An 18,887-nucleotide genomic window follows, 5' to 3' on the forward strand; every position below is an offset into this window, starting at 1 on the left:
GGGCTGGCACGCACATGTGTGCACAGCTCCACTTGCGTGAGCAGTGGCCCAGCAGCTTGTGCATGCGTGCCGGGCCACCGCTTCCAAGAGTGGAGCTGCGCACGCACACCAGCCCACTGCTTGTGCGGCCCGGTCCCCCTGTCGCCTCCCCCAGCCGGGCCACCGAGCTTCCAACAGTTGCGGACCACTGTTTTAGTGGATGGACAATTCATCTAGAATAACAATCCTGGTTTAGAATCAGGTAAATCTTGCAGGATCTTAGATGAGCACTACACAGCCGAAATTTTTCCGCATCAAGTCAACTTGATTCCTTCTTTAGGCATCTGTTTTGGCACTGTTACACAGCATTAGTGGGATGTAATCAGACCTCAAAGCCACCTTGAGACTTTCCAGATGTGTTTAGGATTGCAAATCTCAGAATTCCTGGCTTAGCAGACCAAAGGGAATTCCAGTTCTAACTGGACATCGTTTGTCTGAAAGTGTTTGTTGAGCGTCTCGGTATCCCGATGGCTTGTCATCCTCCTCACCTTGTCATCAATTCTTTAAACTGCAGGACCGGAGTCAACCAGAAGTGACTGACAAATACTTTCACGATGTCCCTTTCGATGCCTATTTTGCATCTGAGTTGCCCGATTTCCACCAGGTCAGCAGCATGCCTGGAGTGGATGGTTTCATCATGAAAGTGGACGCCCTCTATAAGGTACGTGGCATGCAAATTAATTCATGCAATAGAAACCATGATTGAAATTCTCAGGATTGTTGATGCAGGAGAACGGTGGAATGTGTTCATCTTTGTCGCTGACATAAGGGGGAAAGAGGAATATTTGGGGCGTTGTCTCATGCTCGCATATTTTATGAATGAGGCAGGGTGATGAGGTGACTTCTCAACTGAAGAGAATGGGGTTCATCCTGTCTTGGAGGAGATGTTGATGTCCCTCTGGATAAGTTCACAGTTGGATGTGCTCATCTATGACAGCAAGTTTATTTTGGAGAACATAGTGCTTTCCCCCCCAGCATAGACTCCCTGGCATGCCATCTGTAGACCTACTTCACTTATCGATGAACTTGCAGGCTTCAGCCCAAATTTGTGGGAGTGTCTTGAAGAGTTTTGGGAAATTGCAATTCGTTCAAAATGTGCCACATTAACTGGAGGTGGAAATTTTGATGGTAGCGCAACTACGTTTAGGTCAGTTGTCCCAGCTCTCCTAGAATTGTGGGCCCACTTTGAAGTGCTATTCTTTAACAAGAAATAATATTTAAAGACTTGAGTGGCTTACGGTTAGGGAACTTCAAGGTTTAGGCCATATCCACCTCTAATTCCCTATAACTTAAAATCTCTGATGTGAGGCTTCCTTTTCCCAAAGGCAGGGGTCTTCAAACTTGGCCCTTTTGTGACTTATGGACGTCAACTCCCAGAATTCCTCAGCCAGGCACACTGGCTGAGGAATTCTGGGAGTTGAAGTCCACAAGTCATAAAAGGGCCAAGTTTGAAGACCCCTGATATAGACTTTAAGAGGAGTGGACTTCAACTCCCAGAATTCCTCAGCCAGGCACACTGGCTGAGGAATTCTGGGAGTTGAAGTCCACAAGTCATAAAAGGGCCAAGTTTGAAGACCCCTGATATAGACTTTAAGAGGAGTGGACTTCAACTCCCAGAATTCCTCAGCCAGGCACACTGGCTGAGGAATTCTGGGAGTTGAAGTCCACAAGTCATAAAAGGGCCAAGTTTGAAGACCCCTGATATAGACTTTAAGAGGAGTGGACTTCAACTCCCAGAATTCCTCAGCCAGGCATGCTGGCTGAGGAATTCTGGGAGTTAAAGTCCACAAGTCATAAAAGGGCCAAGTTTGAAGACCCCTGCCCAAAGGTTTAGGAATGTAATATCATATAAAGCTGTGGTCTTTTTGAGGTCCTGATTTCTTGTTTCTGCATTTGATTATTCTGTTCTTTTTCTGTAAACTCCCTTGGGAATACGGTTGGAGGATGATGCCTATAATATCCGTAATATATATTCATCATTTATCCGGTTCAGGAGTGAGAACCGTAACTGTGAAATTAGATTTGCACGGTAACAAAGAAGGTTTTAATCAAAAGAGTTGGCTTAATTCCCAAGCTCTTAAAATACTGCCGCCTCAACACCACCCAGCAGTACAGTATATGAGCTGCAGATGCCACAGACTTGTGGTCTCCACTGTGGTAGCACATAGAGACGAGGTCAGAAGCAGGGTCTTTTTTGCAGCAGCACCCGAAATGTGGCCTTAAAGGTGCTTTTTCAAAAGGCAACTGGACTTTTGTTTTCTCCTTGAGCAAGAAAGAGGTTTCGCTTCTCATCCAAGAAGCTTCTTCAGTTCTGACCGATTGGTTTCATTCCACCAGAACTGAAGACGCTTCTTGGGTGAGAAGCGAAACTTCTTCAAGGAAAAACAGTTGCCTTTTGAAAAAGCACCTTTGAGACGACCGTGGCCTGGATGACTGAGAATCTCCACAGACACTCCAAATATGGAGCTTTCTGAGCAAGTACCATCAGCTCCACGCAGTCTGGTTTTCAGTGACAAGATGGTTATTGTTCTTCTGTTTTATTTATTTATTTGACTTATTTGCCGCCCATCTCACTCTCATATAATCCTCTAATTGCGTCCAGGAGAAAAAGCAGTACGGGGCGTCCTTGACCTACGACCTCAATTGAGCCCAACATTTCTGTTGCTCCATGTGTCTTTTTGTGAGGTGAATTCTGCCCCAACTTTACGACCTTTCTGGCTACAGCGGGTTCAGTGAATTGCCGCAGTTGTCAAGGTCGCAACACAGTTGTTAAGTGAATCTGGCATTTCCCATTGACTTCCTTTCTCGGAAGGTCGCAAAAGTGGATCCCGTCACCCCGAGACACTGCAACCGTCATAAATATGAGTCGGTTGCCAAGTATCTGAATTTTGATCAGGTGACCACGGGGATGCCGCCATGGTGTAAGTGTGAAAAATGGCCATAAGTCACTTTTTTTCAGTGCTGTTGTAACTAACAAAGTGCTGTAAGTCGAGGACTACCTGAATATATATTAAAACAGGTATTGAAACCTTCTGAACGTTGCATTTGTTCTGTCTTTGTTTTGGCCAGGTGGAAGCTGGGCACCAGTGGTATCTTCAAGTGATCTACGTCATTGGTCCCGAGATGATTGGGGGCCCCCGGATGCCACGTTCCGTGGTACATCGTCTGAAGCGCAGACGCCGAGATCTCGTGAACCCCAAGGGTGTCCCCGTTCTGGATGACTCCTTGATCTACGACAACGAAGGAGATCAAGTCAAGAACGGCACGAACATGAAGTCTCTCAGCCTGGAGCAACAGGAGGCCATAACTGTTGCCTCTCTTTCTCAAACGGGAGCTTCCATCGGCAGCGGCTTTGCCGCTGTCCTGCTCCTCGTCCTCGTCCTTCTGTCCATCTGCTTTGTGACCAGGAAGTGTCGGAAGCATCGGAAGAAGAAGCAGAAAGCAGCCAAGGAAATGGCGGAGCAGTACCCTCTCAACCCTAAAGTCGAGGCAGCCAAGCGCTACGCTGAGACCATGGAGAAGAACGTCAGTGGACATTACTGCACGGTGAAGAACCTCAACCTCCTCTGTGAAAATGAAGGCGCCTACAAGGCCAGAGGAACAAAGGTCAAGCAAATGAACTTGGAAGTGAAAGTTCATAACAATCTACACGATGGGACCGAAGTTTAACAGCCTACACATTAGGGGGAAGGGGGAAGAAATGTCTTTATATATATATATATATATATATATATATATATATATATATATATATATATATATATATATATATATATATATATATATATATATATATATATATATATATATATATATATAAAAATTGTAAAAAAAAAGAGGGGGCAGAGGAGAAACCTCCTATAATTTTTTTTTCTAAAAAAAATCCTCCCCCCCCCCCCCACTTCCACTCCGGTATTTTTATAGTCGTCTTGCGGGGAAAAGGGAAGAAGAAAATCTTGGCGTTTTGTTTGCTTAAGCCAGAGGCCTCAAAAACTTGGCGAAATTGGTGGCTGGCTGAGGAATTCTAGGAGCTGAAGTCTTATCAAGTTGGCCAGCTTGGAGACCCCTGGCTTAAGCAATGATCAAGCAAGGTATCGTTGCATGCTTCCACTCTACAAAGGAGCTACCTCAATGAAAGCAAAACCACCCGAGGAGAGGAAGGACCGAAACTCGTCTCGTGAGTCACCTTGGAGGGCCGCGCCACCTTCCCCCCCCCCCCCACAATCTTGCTACGGTTCCCAGACCTCTTCAGCTGTTTGGGCTGTTGAATTCTGGTTGCAGAACTGGTTGAATCAGAAACGAGGACGCCTTGCGTGAGTCTACTTCGGAGGTAGAAGAAGCACAATACGGAAATTATGTAGGGGACACCTAGATGCCCAGTTCAGTTGACTGATGGAAGGATTGGCGCTTCCCAATAATGATGCCTTTGTTAAGACCGTTTGTATTAATTTTCTTCTGTTGGAAGACTTTCCTGCCAGTGTCTCCCACCACTGGATGGAGGGATGAAGAAATGGCTTCCCTTTGAAACACAAATGCCTTGAGGACAACAAGGGTCTCTGTCAGACTCATGTAGTTTCGGTGAACCCACAGAAACAGCTGTTGAGATAATACCAAAATGGGTTCTTGGTGTTCCTGGAGATATTTCACTAACATCCCTGCTAAGTAACATCATTAGCGCAATCGATATTACTATTGGATACTGGCTTGGTTTACTGTTGGATGATAGCAATGGCAGCTCAAAAAAAAAGAAAAAGAAAAAAAAAGAACTGTGATGGCAGGTAGTCCTCAACTTACGGGCACAATGGAGCCCAACATTTAGGTTGTTAAGTGAGAAATTGGTTAAGTGAGATTTGCCCCATTTTACGACTTTTCTCCCCAGATTTGTAAAGGGAATCGCTGCGGTCATTCAATCGGTAACGCGGTTGTTAAGTGAATCTGGCTTCCCCATTGACTTTGCTTGTCAGAAGGTCGCAAAAGGGGATTGCGTGACCCCTACCCCCCCCCCCCCGGGGCACTGCCACCGTCATAAATGTGAGTTGGTGGTCAGGCATCCGAATGTAGATCACGTGACCGTGGGGATGCTGTAACGGTCTTAAGTGTGAAAAATGGTGCTAAGTCCCCTTTCTTTCCAGTGCCCTTTGTAATCTTGAATAGTCCCTAAACGAATTGGGGTAAATCAAGGACTTCCTGCATTATCCCCGAATATTGAGCGATGCTTATGCATTGCTAGTCATAGATGATCTGGTTCCTACAGAAGACATCTTTGCATGGACACCCAGTTGCCTGTAGAGCAGCTGAGCGCCCCAAACTTTTCCAAGTAGATCACTTGAGATCTCCTAAGTTCCCTAAAGCTTAGGAAGTTCTGATATAAGGTCATATGCAAAGGAGCAGCAGAGCATGTGTGTTTCTTACAAACTGGACAAAAATTAATTGGGTGAAATTTCCCATGCCGTTGATACTTCTTCAGTAAGATTTCTTGAAGAAGTTTTTGTAATGTTCACTTTAGCTTCCTACCTCCAGCTGACAAACAGCCCACTCTTTCCCGTTTGTTGAGCAGGAATAGTTGATAATGAGAAATTCGTTGGTGGTAAGAAACTTTTTGTAGATCAGTTCTTAAATCTCTAAGTGTTGGATGAATTGCAAAAAAAAATGGCTGAAAGAAATAAGAGAGCATTATTTTTCTCACATTATTCATTGTTGTTCCACCTTATTTTGAAACGTCTGCTATAACAAATCCCATTTTTGTCCTAAATGTGGGTTTTTAAAAATATTCCTTTATAAAAACAGCCAGTACTCTGGAACTGAAAAATCACCTGTGCCATAATTGTTGCTAAACTTTGTTTATAATACTGTCTAGGACTCCTTCTGTATATCAGCATAATTTAATCCAGAAACCTAGTGCAGTATAGAACAGCAAATAACTCACTTTCTACCTAGAAATCTAATTCAGTAGATTTCGTAGACCAGGGGTCTTCAAACTTGGCCCTTCAACTCCAAGGCACACTGGCTGAGGAATTCTGGGAGTTGAAGTCGACAAGTCATAAAAGGGCCAAGTTTGAAGACCCCTTCCTTAGACCATGGCTGGCCCAGGAATTCTGGGAATTGAAGTCCACAGGTCTCCCAAGCTGCAAAGGTTGGACACTGGACTTAAGCCAGTTGGTCCAATCATTTTACATATTGTACGCCCTCCCGAATTTTGGTACATCATACCAATTAGGTAAATGTTTGAATAATTCACAAGCTCCTAAATCTCAAAGTCACATTATCCAAATTACTTACCAAAGCTCGTTCAGGCTAAAATGAATCTTAATTTTGAAGGCATGCGGAGATACTTGTAAACCTGGTTCCACGTGTCAAAAGCAACCTGATCACGTGCAATAAACTGGTTTTCCCTCTAATTTAATGTTTTCTCAAAGTGCTAGAATTTGCCTTCCATTCTGTTTACCGGAATGCTAAACAGTGAAATTTGAATTTAGTAAGTACCAAATGGGAGAAGGCAGCAGGAACTTTGCAATAATTGGATGGAAAACAGCCAACTCGGCATGTACATCAAAAATAGATAAGGTTCATTTGACTTGCTTTCTCACACGTGACACCAGTGGTGGCTCTAAATTGCCCCATGCTGCTTGGATTCATGGTTATTAAGGCAGGACACCATGTGGGAGAGAATCCTATTAAAACTCTTCCCGGTCCTATGTTGACATAAGAAACCATTGTGTCAGGGGTTTTCAAACTTGGCCGTTTTATGACTTGTGGACTTCAACTCCCAGAATTCCTCAGCCAGCGTGCCTGGCTGAGGAATTCTGGGAGTTGAAGTCCACAAGTCATAAAAGGGCCAAGTTTGAAGACCCCTGTCATAGACCATGGCTGGCCCAGGAATTCTGGGATTTGAAGTCCAGAAGTCATAAATGGGCCATGTTTGAAGACCCCTGCATTGTGTCATAAGAGGAAACCTTCCTAAACCAGGGGTCCTCAAACGTGGCCGCTTTAAGACTTGTGGACTTCAACTCCCAGAATTACTCCAGCCAGCTTTCTTTTGTTCAATGAGTCATTTGTTAAGTGAATTTTTCCCCCTTTTACGACCTTTCTTGCTACAGTTGTTCAGTGAATCACTGCCGTTGTTAAGCTAGTAACACGGTTGTTAAGTGAATCCGGCTTCCCCATTGACTTCACTTCTTAGAAGGTCACAAAAGGGGAATCACATGACCCGGAGACACTGCAACCGTCATAAATATGAGTCAGTTGCCAAGTGTCCGAATTTTGATCACATGACCATGGGGTGTGTGTGTGTGTGTGTGTGTGTGTGCCACAACGGTTGTTAAGTGTGAAAAAAAAGCAACCATGTCACTTTTTTCAGCAGTGGTGTAACTTTGAAATGACTGTTGTAAGTTGAGGACTGCCTGCACGGCCACAAAAAGTGCTGGTAATTAAGTAGAAGCTGGAATTTCTTCCCTACAGCCGCTGAGTGCTAAATCAGACAACTGGAGTCTCTACTACCCCTGTTTCCCCAAAAATAAAACCGGGCCTTATATTAAATTTTGCTCCAAAAGACCCATCGGGGCTTATTTTTAGAGTGGGGCATATATTCGGGGAAATACGGTACTAAATGCATCCGTCTGGCCGACGATCTTAACTGGGGCTTATTTTTGGAGTAGGGCTTATATTAGGAGCGTCCTGAAAAATCATGCTAGGGCTTATTTTCTGATTAGGTCTTAGTTTTGGGAAAATACGGTAGTAGAAGAGACCTGGGCATTTTATGGCTGCCAGGCCACATCCAGACCTATGGCTGTCCCTGGTTCACATGGGTTGCTTTCGTTTTGAAGGCAACTGCTATTTCCCCCCCCCCAATCTACATATGTGCGTGCAAGCATGCCTGTGCACCTTCACGATCCTATTGGTTTGCGAAGAACTGCTCCAGTTTCTCACGTGTTAGAAAAATTAGTTGCCCACCTCTTTATGTAGGATCTTCAGAGGTTTTTGTGGGTCATACCCAGCTTAAATTGAAGAGGCATCCTTCTTCGTTTTCACAGACTTTGCTGTAAGAGAGCACCCACAGAGGGATGTGGCTGTGGTGTGGTTGTAGGTGAGAATTAATTAGCTGAGGCGTGGGCCTTCCACAAAAAAATGAATCGGAAAACAATTAGAACTTGGGGGAGAGAGCCCCCAGTTTTCTTGTGGCAGGGAAGGGAAAATCTGGGATAATGGATCACAAACCAGTATTTCCTACAGAATATGAAAATTGACACTGGTTTGTGTTTGTACAGAGTGCTGTTGTGCAGCTCAGGGAACCAAAGACGCGATATATGAGGATAACCCCTTCAGATGGCAGAGCTTAGTGGGTGGGTATCAAAAGCCCTGGTGCCCACATGAAATGCCTAGATTTGGCTCTAGACAATCCAAACCCTGGTGGGAGACCAGCTTTGTGGAGACCTTGCTTCTCCGCCAAACTCATGGATGATCCTGAACAAGTCACATTCTCTCCGCGGAAGTTTTCTGAGGTTAGGAGATGGCACTGCAGTCTCCCGATGGAAATACAACGTACGCAGGCATTGCTGACAATTATTTGTGCCAAAATATTCCCCCCAAAGGCCAACGCGCTTCATAAATGAGGTTTTACCTGGTCATTGGGAAATGTTGAGCCTACCCTGAAAGGTACAACATCAGCGTCACATATGTAGGTATTTGTAAAAAATAAATAGGACAGTGTTGTAACAGCACGGCACGGGATGCTGTCTCTTATGCTTGCCTTGACACATCTGTTTCTATTATAAATGTTACTGCTGACATGGCAGGCGAGCAGATCTGCCTTCTCTTGGATAGACTTAATTGTCCTCTTGTTTGTCACGGCACACTTGTCCTTCCAGAAAGGTCTTCTGATGCCCTCAGAAGTGACTTCATCTGGTGCTGTCAACTCCGTTTCTTCAAACCTCAAAATGTTCTGTATTTCAGAGCATCGGTCTACTTGTTATTTCCATGATGCCTTTTCTGTTCTTGTCTTTGCTAAATAAACCACCTTTGGTTACTTTTTACCAGAAGCTGCCTTCAATCTGAATCGTCTGCAAGGATTTCTTTTTTTTTCTTTTCTTTTCAAAAAAGCAGTTTGAATGTTGAACCGATGTAGAAGGAGTCAGTAACAAGCTTGAATGCTGTTAATGGGGGCGGTGGGAATGGTAGGCTGGGTTAGGAGCTGGTTTTGCTAACAGGGCAGGAGACATTAGGAAGATCCTAAGTGTCATGGCATGGTGTCCCCATTTTGTGAGAAAGGTGGTGGTAGCCTAACTGGGTTTGTCCTCTTCTGATCATTTTTCCTTCCTACGTGTCTATGGAGGTTCTCAGTCATCCAGGTCATGGTTGTCCCAAAGGTGTTTTTTCAAAAGGCAACTGGACTTTGTTTTTTTTTTAACCCTTGAAGATGTTTCGTTTCTCATCTGAGAAGAAACTTCTCGGATGAGAAGCGAAACGTCTTCAAGAAAAAAAAACACAACAAAATCCAGTTGCCTTTTGGGATTCCCTTTCTACACAATCCCAAGCCGGGACTCAAGTTACCTTGAACGTGGTTTATCCAGATGGAGAGGGAAATGTGTGATAGCCTGCCCGCCCATTGACTATGATGATAAAGGGAAGAGAATCTAAGTTGGTATGAGACTTGTCTCATGTCTTTTGGGAATACATGGAAGACAATCTCGTTAAGACTCTACACTTAAATATTTGGTATAGAACAGGGGTAGGCAACCTTGGCTCTTTTATGACTCATGGACTTCAACTCCCAGAATTACTGAGCCAGCCGTGGTGGCTCAAGAATTCTGGGAGTTGAAGTCCATGAGTCATAAAAGAGCCAAGGTTGCCTACGCCTGGCATAGAACATGTAAACAGGGTAACTTACTTGCTTACTTAGGACATTTTTAGGCCAACTCGCAGTGACTCTGAACAGCTTACAGGAAGTAAACCCCAAATATAAAACCCAATACACCATATCTGGCCTGGTAACAACATTCAAACAAGCCATTTGATGGGCTGCATATCAACCTCAGATCTCCAGGTCTGCTGGCAGAAACGTCCTCTGGGCCTTTCAGAAGAGTATCAAGGTGGAGCCCAGTCTTACCTCTGCAGGGATGGTGTTCCATAGGGTGAAAGCCACCACAGAGAAGGCTGTTCTTTCCTTAATGGGAGCAGCGGGGGTGACCTGTAACATACCTTGCCTCCTGAATCTGGCAGGCTAAGAACAAGATGGTCCTTCAAATAACCTGGCTCTAAGTCCTGTAGGGCTTTAAAGATGACACCTTGAATTGGACCTGGAAGTAAATTGGCAACCAATGCAGGTAGCACAAGAGAGGGGGACGTGTGTGCCAATCTATAGACTTGCGCAAAACCACGTGGGCCGTTGCACTTGAACCCACTGAAGCTCTTGGGATACTTTGCAAGGGCAGGCCCACGTAGAGCTCATTACAGTAGTCAAGACCTCACATTGATGTGAGGTAGACTCTTACCTCTTCATTTATTTGATGCACCTCATATAGTTGCCTCTGGGCCACTGTCCTTTTCAAAGGGGTGACCTGATGAGTCTATAATGCAAGGACAACTTGGACTGGACTTTCTGAAACCCCTTGACTCTTACATGGTTGGTTTCTGAGTTTGATCTGACGACCCACAAATCAACATAGCTTTTCTAGGGTGCAAACTATATGTCTACATCAGAGGTCCCCAACCTTTTGGGCACCCGGGACCGAGAAAGGTTTTTCTGCAGACCGGAGGGTGTGTGGTTTTGTGTGCTGCCTGCATCTTGCGGATGGGGCTTGGCTTGTTTGCGCGGACTGGTTGCTGGCATGCCGTGGCCCGGTACCGGTCCATGGACCGGGGGTTGGGGACCCCCGGTCTACATGATTTCCTGACCATGTAACTCTCTCAGACAGTTGCTTGCTCAAAACCCCATTTGACAAGGATCTCTGCACCTTTTTTGCATTCACACTGCCCTAGTGTCACTGCGAAGCAGCAACAGTTAACGTGAATGGTTTGTCAAACACCAAAGAGTTGTTTTGAGTTACTCAAATGCAACTTTATTTTTTAAAGTTAAAGAGAAAAAAAAGTAAAAGAACTACAAGACCAAAAATTGTTTTGCTAGTTTTTCCAGGCACTTGAATTTTACAGAACTCAAAAGAATTTCCTGGAAAAATTATAGGATATTTCAAAGAAAATACAAAATTGATGGCTATCAATCCTACAATTTGTAGTATACAGACTAGCCTGTAACTTGTGGACTTCCTTGTGGTCTCCCATCCAAACATTAACAACCGCAGCCCGACCTAGCTTCCAAGCTCTTTCAAACCAGCATGCCTGGGACAAAGACACCTTTTCCTTTCCCTTTCTCACAAAGACACACACACACACACACACACGGAACTGACTTGCCTCCAGAAGTTGTGGGTGCTCCAACACTGAAGGGTTTTAAGAATAGATTGGGCAACCATTTGTCTGAAATGGTAATAATAATAATAAATAATAAACCTTTATTGTCAAAGTACAACATGTGTACATTGAGATTAGCTGAGCCTCCCCCCCCCCCCGTGCTCTCTCCCCCCAACACACAGTGACAACAAACCCTCCATCCCACCACACCATGTGAACCAACTACACCACACACCGGCCTCCCAAGTCAATTCTGCATAAGATTATGTCCCATTTAAAAGCCTAACAGCCCACGGATAAAAGCTATTTTTCAGCCTGTTGGTACGGCTGGCTATATTCCTATATCTCCTACCGGATGGTAGGAGAGTAAAGAGATACCGTCCAGGGTGTGAGTCGTCCCTGAGAATTTTCTTCACTCTTCCAAGGCAACGAGCCCTGGCGATGTCATCCAGTGGTGTCAGGGAACAACCCACAATGTCTTGTGCTGTGCTCACTACCCTCTGTAATACTTTCCTATCCGCGGCTGTCAGACCAGCGTACCAAACCACAATACCATACGAGAGGACGCTCTCTATAGTAGACCGGTAAAAGAGGGTCATTAGCTGTTGTTCTACCCTGTTCTTCTGCAAGACCCTAAGAAAGTGAAGCCTCTGTTGGGCCTTTCTAGCCACCTGAGTTGTGTTAACTTTCCAGGTCAGATCTTCACAGAGGTAGACTCCCAGAAATTTAAAGGAGGAAACTCTCTCCACACAGTTCTCTCTGATGTGAAGTGGGGCAGGTTCCTTTTTTCTCCAGAAGTCTAACACCATCTCTTTCGTCTTGCCGATGTTTAGGTGCAAGTTGTTGTTACTACACCATATGGATAGTTTTTGTACCTCCGCCCTGTATGCTGTCTCATCCCCACCTGTAATAAGACCCACCACAGTTGTATCATCTGCGAACTTGATTATCGCAGTGGATGGGTCAGATGATACACAATCATAAGTGTATAAAGAGTACGGGTAGGGGCTAAGCACACAGCCCTGTGGCGTGCCGGTGCAAAGCTTCAGGGGGGTGGACAAAGCAGAGCCGACCCTCACTGTTTGTAACCGATCCCTAAGAAAGTCTTGAATCCAATCGCAGATGGTGGGGGAGAATTTCAAGTCAGTCAGCTTCTCGATGAGAATGCTCGGCAAAATGGTGTTGAAAGCCGAGCTGTAGTCAACAAAAAGCATCTTGACGTAACTTCCAGGCTTCTTGAGATGACTTGCTACAGAGTGTAAAGCAGTAGCTATGGCATCGTCTGTCGACCTATTTCCCCTGTAGGCAAATTGATGTTTATCAAAGTCCAGTGGGAGGCATGTCCTAAGATGTTGGAGAACCAATCTTTCGAAGCATTTCATGACTACAGACGTTAATGCAATAGGTCTGTAGTCATTCAGGCACTCAACTGCAGTTTTCTTGGGGACTGGGACAATGGTAGCTGCCTTCAAGTATGATGGTACACATGCCGTTTGCAAGGAGATGTTAAAAATCCTTGTCAGGACCCCTGCTAATTGATCAGCACAATTCCTGACCACTATCCCCAGCACCCCATCTGGGCCTGCAGTATGGGGGTTTCCTGCTTGAGTAGGGGCGGGGGGGAGGCGTTGGACTAGATGGCCTCCAAGGTCCCTTCCGACTCCGTTATTCTGTTAAAACCCCAGTCTTGCTTCTAAAAGAGGATGCAACCGGGTTGGTGGTCCTCCAAAACCCTCCTTCCAGCAGACACGGGAGAGGAAAGCCAGAAGGGCGCCCCCTATCGGGAGAGGTGACATTCCGCTGGTCAGGCTGGTCCGGCTCCGCTTTCCTCCTCCTCCTCCTCCTCCTCTTCCTCCTCCTCCACCGCACCTCTGGACAGGTGGAGCCAGCGGAGGGCGGGAGCGCGGCGGCACTACTTCTCTCCATCGCCCCGCCGGCGTCGGTACTCTTCTCCTTCGCAAGTTCAGAGTTCGGGCTGTTGCTTCGGGTAAGTCTCCGCCGCTCGATCTCTCTCTCCTGGCCCCGAAACCTGGCCAGGTGTGTCTGTGTGGGGGGGAGAAAACCTCCTGCAAGAGCCGGGGAGCCGGACCGGGGGTCGCTCTCCTTCCCGCCCAGCCCTTCTTGCAAGCGTCCCCCCCCCCTTCCCTGCTTCCTCCGACCTTCCCAACTCGCCCTTTGCGCCCCAGCCAGGGATCGGGGCTCCGTCTCAGGTGGCCTTGGGAGATCCGAGGGGGGGAGCCAAACCGGGGGGTAAGGGGGTTAGGAATCTGGCCAAGGTGGAGACGCGGGTTGTGGGCGGACAAACTGGAAGGTGCAGCGCTTCTCTCGGGCGCGCCGGGTGCCGCTTGCGCGTCCTCTGTTGCGCGCCGCCGCCCCGCGGAGAGCCGACTTTCCTGGATGTTTAGCAGCCCCCGACGAAGAGGGAGGAGGAAACGCGCCGAATTTCTTTCTTTTCTGTGTCTCTTTTCTTTTCTCCCCCTCTGTTCTTCTTCTTCTTCTTCTTCTTCTTCTTCTTCTTCTTCTTCTTCTTCTTCTTCTTCTTCTTCTTCTTCTTCTTCTTCTTCTTCTTCTTCTTCTTCTTCTTCTTCTTCTTCTTCTTCTTCTTCTTCTTCTTCTTCTTCTTCTTCTTCTTCTTCTTCTTCTTCTTCTCTCTCTTTCCTTCCTTCCCTTTTACTTTCTCTTAATTAACCAGAGGGCACTGCAGGTCTCCAACTGGCCCTGGACAGCTGCCAACCTGAGTGCATGGATCTTACTTCCTCGTTCTCTCTCTCCCTCCCTCCCTCCCTCTCTCTCTCTCTCTCTCTCTCTCTCTCTCTCTCTCCCTCCCTCCCTCCCTCCCTCCCTCCCTCCCTCCCTCTCTCTCTCTCTCTCTCTCTCTCTGTTTGTTTCTCTGTCTTTCTCTGTGTCTTTCTCTCTGACTGTCTTTCTAACTGTCTTTCTGTGTGTGTCTTTCTGTCTCCTGTCTCTGTGTGTGTCTCTGTGTGTCTCTCTCCTTTGACTCTATCTGGAAAGTCTATGAGTCTCTTTTTTTCCCCCTGCAACAGTCTACTAATGATTTGGTACGGTTTCTTCTGGGATGTGATTTCCTGGTGGTCTCCCTTTTCAAGCTGTGATTGGATCTCATCCTGCTCAGCTGGAATGTTTGTATATTGCACCCAGTCCTGGTTGGGATGTGCAGTTAGCAATTTTTGGAGAATAGCATGTAGCTCCCCATTTTAGCACACCGGTGGGGGTGTGGGACTGAGCAAAATGACTCCAAGAACCTCCCCCCCTTTCCTCCCCCCTTTCCTCCCCCCCCCCGTCATTCCCTTCCCATCAAGCAATTTATGTTTCATTTAAAATGTTTCTTTGAAACGCAAAGAAAACCAGGACTGATCTGTTCCTCTTGCAATTTGGTAGCTTCCCTTCCCTGCTCATTTTTCCCCATGATCAAATTACTAACCAAAGTTTCCTGTTATTTGCGTTGCACATTAAGTTTTCTTTGGCAACCCTGAATGTGGTATGTTTTTGCTTTCCTCTGTATTTACTTTTCAAATTCCTAATCTGGGAGGTCCCCTCGCCACGTCTCATCTGTTGAGATTCACCTGATGCAGCTTTTCATTATCATCCAAGTTTCAGCTGGTGCAGCAGTACTTTATTCCAGCTAACTTCTAAAAATAGTTTTATAATAATAATAATAATAATAATAATAATAATAATAATAATAATAATAATAATAAGCATACAGCTGATTGATATCGCTGTACCAGGAGATGCCAGAGTCAAAGAAAAAGAACTGGAAAAAATTACGACCGCAACCTGGCCATCGAAACTGCGGAATTATAGATGAAACGTGTAACAGTGATACCCATTGTCATCGGGGCACTGGGAACTATGTCCCAAAACTTTGCAAAATACATCAAGAAATTGCAGCTTCCTGCAATAACTCCAGCAAAGCTACAAAAAACTGCGCTACTCGGAACATCTTACATTTTAAGGAGATACCTGGTTGATACCTAGGATGCTGGTAGCAACCCGTGTCAACCATTAGTGCCAGTCAATTTGAGTGTTCAGTTGATGGAAGTTCATGTTTAATGAATAAAAGTTTAATAATAATAATAATAATAATAATAATAATAATAATAATAATAATAATAATAATAATAATAATAATAATAATAATAATTTAAAGAAGTAAAACCCCATGCTGTGGTGACAGGGTGGCAGAGGATCTGGATGAAACCAAGGGAGACACGGCCTTCTACGGAACGGGAGTGGGAAATCTCTGGTCTCTAGATATTGATAAACTATCATTCCTAGTGCCGGCAGATGGGAAGTATAGTTCAGCAACATATGGGGCCAGTTTGGCCTAGTGATTAAAAGACCAGACTAGAAACCAGGAGACAGTGAGTTCTAGTCTCGCCTTGGCATGAAAGCCAATTGGATGAACTTGGGCCAATCACCAGAAAATAAGAGAGTTTCAGTCTCGCCTTAGACCTGAAAGCCGGCTGGGGTAACTTTGGGCCAATCAACAGGAGACTGTGAGTTCTAGTCCCGCCTTAGGCATGAAAGCCAACTGGGTGACCTTGAGTCAGTTCCTCTCTTAGTCCAGCCCACCCTCACAGGGTTGTTTTCCCCAGGAAAATAGAAGTAGGAGTATTAGGTATGTTCACCCCCATCCCCACATTGAGATGTTTATAAAAATAAAGGCAGGGTGTAAATCAATAAATAAATTTTAGAATCCACAACTGCTCCCACCCCAGTTCCCCAGGAGAGAGTGCTAATCTGAGCCAACAGAGGATTTTATGTCGTCTTCTTCTTCTTCTTCTTCTTCTTCTTCTTCTTCTTCTTCTTCTTCTTCTTCTTCTTCTTCTTCTTCTTCTTCTTCTTCTTCTTCTTCTTCTTCTTCTTCTTCTCTCTCCTCCTCCTCCTCCTCCTCCTCCTCCTCCTCCTCCTCCTCCTCCTCCTCCTCCTCCTCCTTCTTCTTCTTCTTCTTCTTCTTCTTCTTCTTCTTCTTCTTCTTCTTCTCTTCCTCCTCCTCCTCCTCCTCCTCCTCCTCCTTTTTTCTTTTTTCTTTTTTCTTCTTTCTTTTTCTAATATTAAACCTGAGAAGGACTTTTATTAAGAAATCCATGAAGATAGAAAATTGTCTCTAATTTCTGCCTTCTTATCTTGGAGAAGGAAGGAAAAGGAATTTTCCTTGCCAGTCTTCCTTCTTCATTACTGTATTTTTATACATGACCCAAAACAGGCAGAACCATCATTTCAGCGAAATTGTTTTGCTCCCACTTGTATTCCTGATTATTAAAAACCAAAAAATTAGTAAGATGGATACAGACTCTGAGCTGGACTCTGTCTGCTTATTCCCACCGGACAACTTTTTTTTTTTCAAAGCTGAGTCAAAATTCCCTTCCTGCTTTCCTGGGGGACTTCAAACAGCTCCCCAAAGAGTAGTTTCTTTTGAGTAGAAATTTCCTTTAGGTGGGAGCTGGGGAATTCAGTTCCCAAGGCTTTACTGTCTGCCAAGAGTAGAACAGAGTAGACTCAGTATGTCAAGGGGAAACTTATGAATTGAGTTTGCTGTATCACAGAAATGGCAAAAGGAGAATTTGCAGAGAGAAAAAAAATGGCTGTAGTTTTTTTTCCCCACAGTAGTGGAGGCTACTCCAGTTGTTTCTCAGCATCTGCTGTTCCGGAGCAAATGAAAAATGGGGTTCTTTAACCTTGTTTTGCAGTTGAAGGTCAAATAAGAAGCCATAAAAAAAATAAATTTGGGAAGGAAAGGATGCTAGACCTAGAGGCAACAGCGAACAGCCGAATAAAACTTGCCTTTTTTACTAAAACATTTTATAATAATAATAATAATAATAATAATAATAATAATAATAATAATAATAATAATAATAATAATAATAATAATAATAAGTTGGAAGGGACCTTGGAGGTCATCTAGTCTAACCCCCTGCTCAGGCAGGAAACCCTATACCATTTCAGACAAATGGCTGTCCAGTCTCCTCTTAAAAACTTCCAGTGTTGGAGCATTCACCACCTCTGGAGGCAGGTTGTTCCACTGGTTAGTTGTTCTAACTGTCAGGAAGTTTCTCCTTAGTTCTAGGTTGCTTCTCTCCTTGACTAGTTTCCATCCATTGCTTCTTGTCCTGCTTTCAGGTGCTTTGTAGAATAGCTTGGCTCCCTCTTATTACAGACTCAGAACTCATGTCATTAGCTAATGTCATGTCAAGGCAAGCTTCAAGTGAATTTGGGGGGAAAATAATAATAATAATAATAGGAACATATGGAATTGATGACCCTGAGAGGTAGCAAGCAACTTTTTAAAGGATCTGTTCAGTCAGGATAAACAGCCATTTGCTGTGGGTGGTGTCATTTTGTTACCTGCATTGCATAATGTTGAATTCGTCCTTGTTTAATAACCCGACTTATTTATTTATTTATTTATTTATTGCAGCATTTTTGTGAAAACAGATAACCATGACTTCTATTTGGGTAAGACAAATTATTTTTTTATATTTATTTTATTAGGCTAAACTGATCAAGAAAAAGCAAATCTGAATGCAGATAGTCCCTGACTTATGACCACAGTGGTGCTCAAAATTTCTCTTGCTAAGCAAAACAGTTGTTAAGTGAATTTTGCCCACTTTATGACCTTTCCGACCACAGTTGTTAAGTGAGTCACTGAAGTTGTTAAGTTAGTAACACGGTTGTTAAGTGAATCCAGCTTCCCCATTGACTTTGTTGTAACAAGGACGCAAAAGGGGATCACGTGACACCCCCCCCGGGACACTACAACTGTCATAAATATGAACCAGTTACTAAGCGTCTGAATTTTGATCACATGACCATGGAGGATGCCGCAACAATCGTAAGTGTGAAAAACAGTCAGAAGTCACTTTTTTCAGTGCCGCTGTAATTTTGAAAGGTCACTAAATGAACTGTTGTAAGAAGAGGACTACCTGTATGTTTGTGTACAGACCTGATTCATTGTAGTGGCCTTTCGCAATGGACTCTTCCACATATATTAGGATTGACAATTCTGCAAGTGTCTTACTTCTGAAATATGCCAGGGGTCTTCAAACCTGGCCCTTTTATGACTTGTGGACTTCAACTCCCAGAATTCCTCAGCCAGTGTGCCTCCTCTAATGACTCCTTTAGGTAAAGGTAAAGGTTCCCCCGCACATGCGTGCTAGTCATTTCCAACTCTAGGGGCCGGTGCTCATCTCCGTTTCAAAGCCGAAGAGCCAGCGCTTGTCCGAGGACATCTCTGTGGTCATGTGGCCGGCATGACTAGATGCCAAAGGCGCATGGAACGCTGTGACCTTCCCACCGTAGTGGTCCCTATTTTTCGACTTGCATTTTTACGTTCTTTCGAACTGCTAGGTTGGCAGAAGCTGGGATGAGTAACAGGCGCTCACTCTGCTACGCGGCACTCGGAATTCGACCCGCCAAAC

General features: G+C 44.8%; 2 protein-coding genes across 2 annotated transcripts in view; both read left to right on the plus strand.

The window, feature by feature from the left end:
- FRAS1 (Fraser extracellular matrix complex subunit 1) overlaps positions 1 to 3,729 on the plus strand; it is a gene marked incomplete at its 5' end in the record, with an annotated part of 282,197 nt that extends 278,468 nt beyond the window's left edge. The window contains 2 exons of the mRNA XM_081333331.1: positions 554 to 700; positions 3,109 to 3,729. Of these exons, the coding sequence (XP_081189457.1) occupies positions 554 to 700; positions 3,109 to 3,708 (747 nt within the window). The 3' untranslated portion in view covers positions 3,709 to 3,729. The remainder of the gene's footprint in view (positions 1 to 553; positions 701 to 3,108) is intronic.
- A 9,628-nt stretch (positions 3,730 to 13,357) lies between these two features.
- ANXA3 (annexin A3) overlaps positions 13,358 to 18,887 on the plus strand; it is a 36,570-nt gene continuing 31,040 nt past the window's right edge. The window contains exons 1-2 of the mRNA XM_081332130.1: positions 13,358 to 13,429; positions 17,888 to 17,925. Of these exons, the coding sequence (XP_081188256.1) occupies positions 17,911 to 17,925 (15 nt within the window). The 5' untranslated portion in view covers positions 13,358 to 13,429; positions 17,888 to 17,910. The remainder of the gene's footprint in view (positions 13,430 to 17,887; positions 17,926 to 18,887) is intronic.

This window comes from Vipera berus (genome assembly GCF_964194415.1).
Source record: "Vipera berus genome assembly, chromosome: 7".
Taxonomy (NCBI): domain Eukaryota; kingdom Metazoa; phylum Chordata; class Lepidosauria; order Squamata; family Viperidae; genus Vipera; species Vipera berus.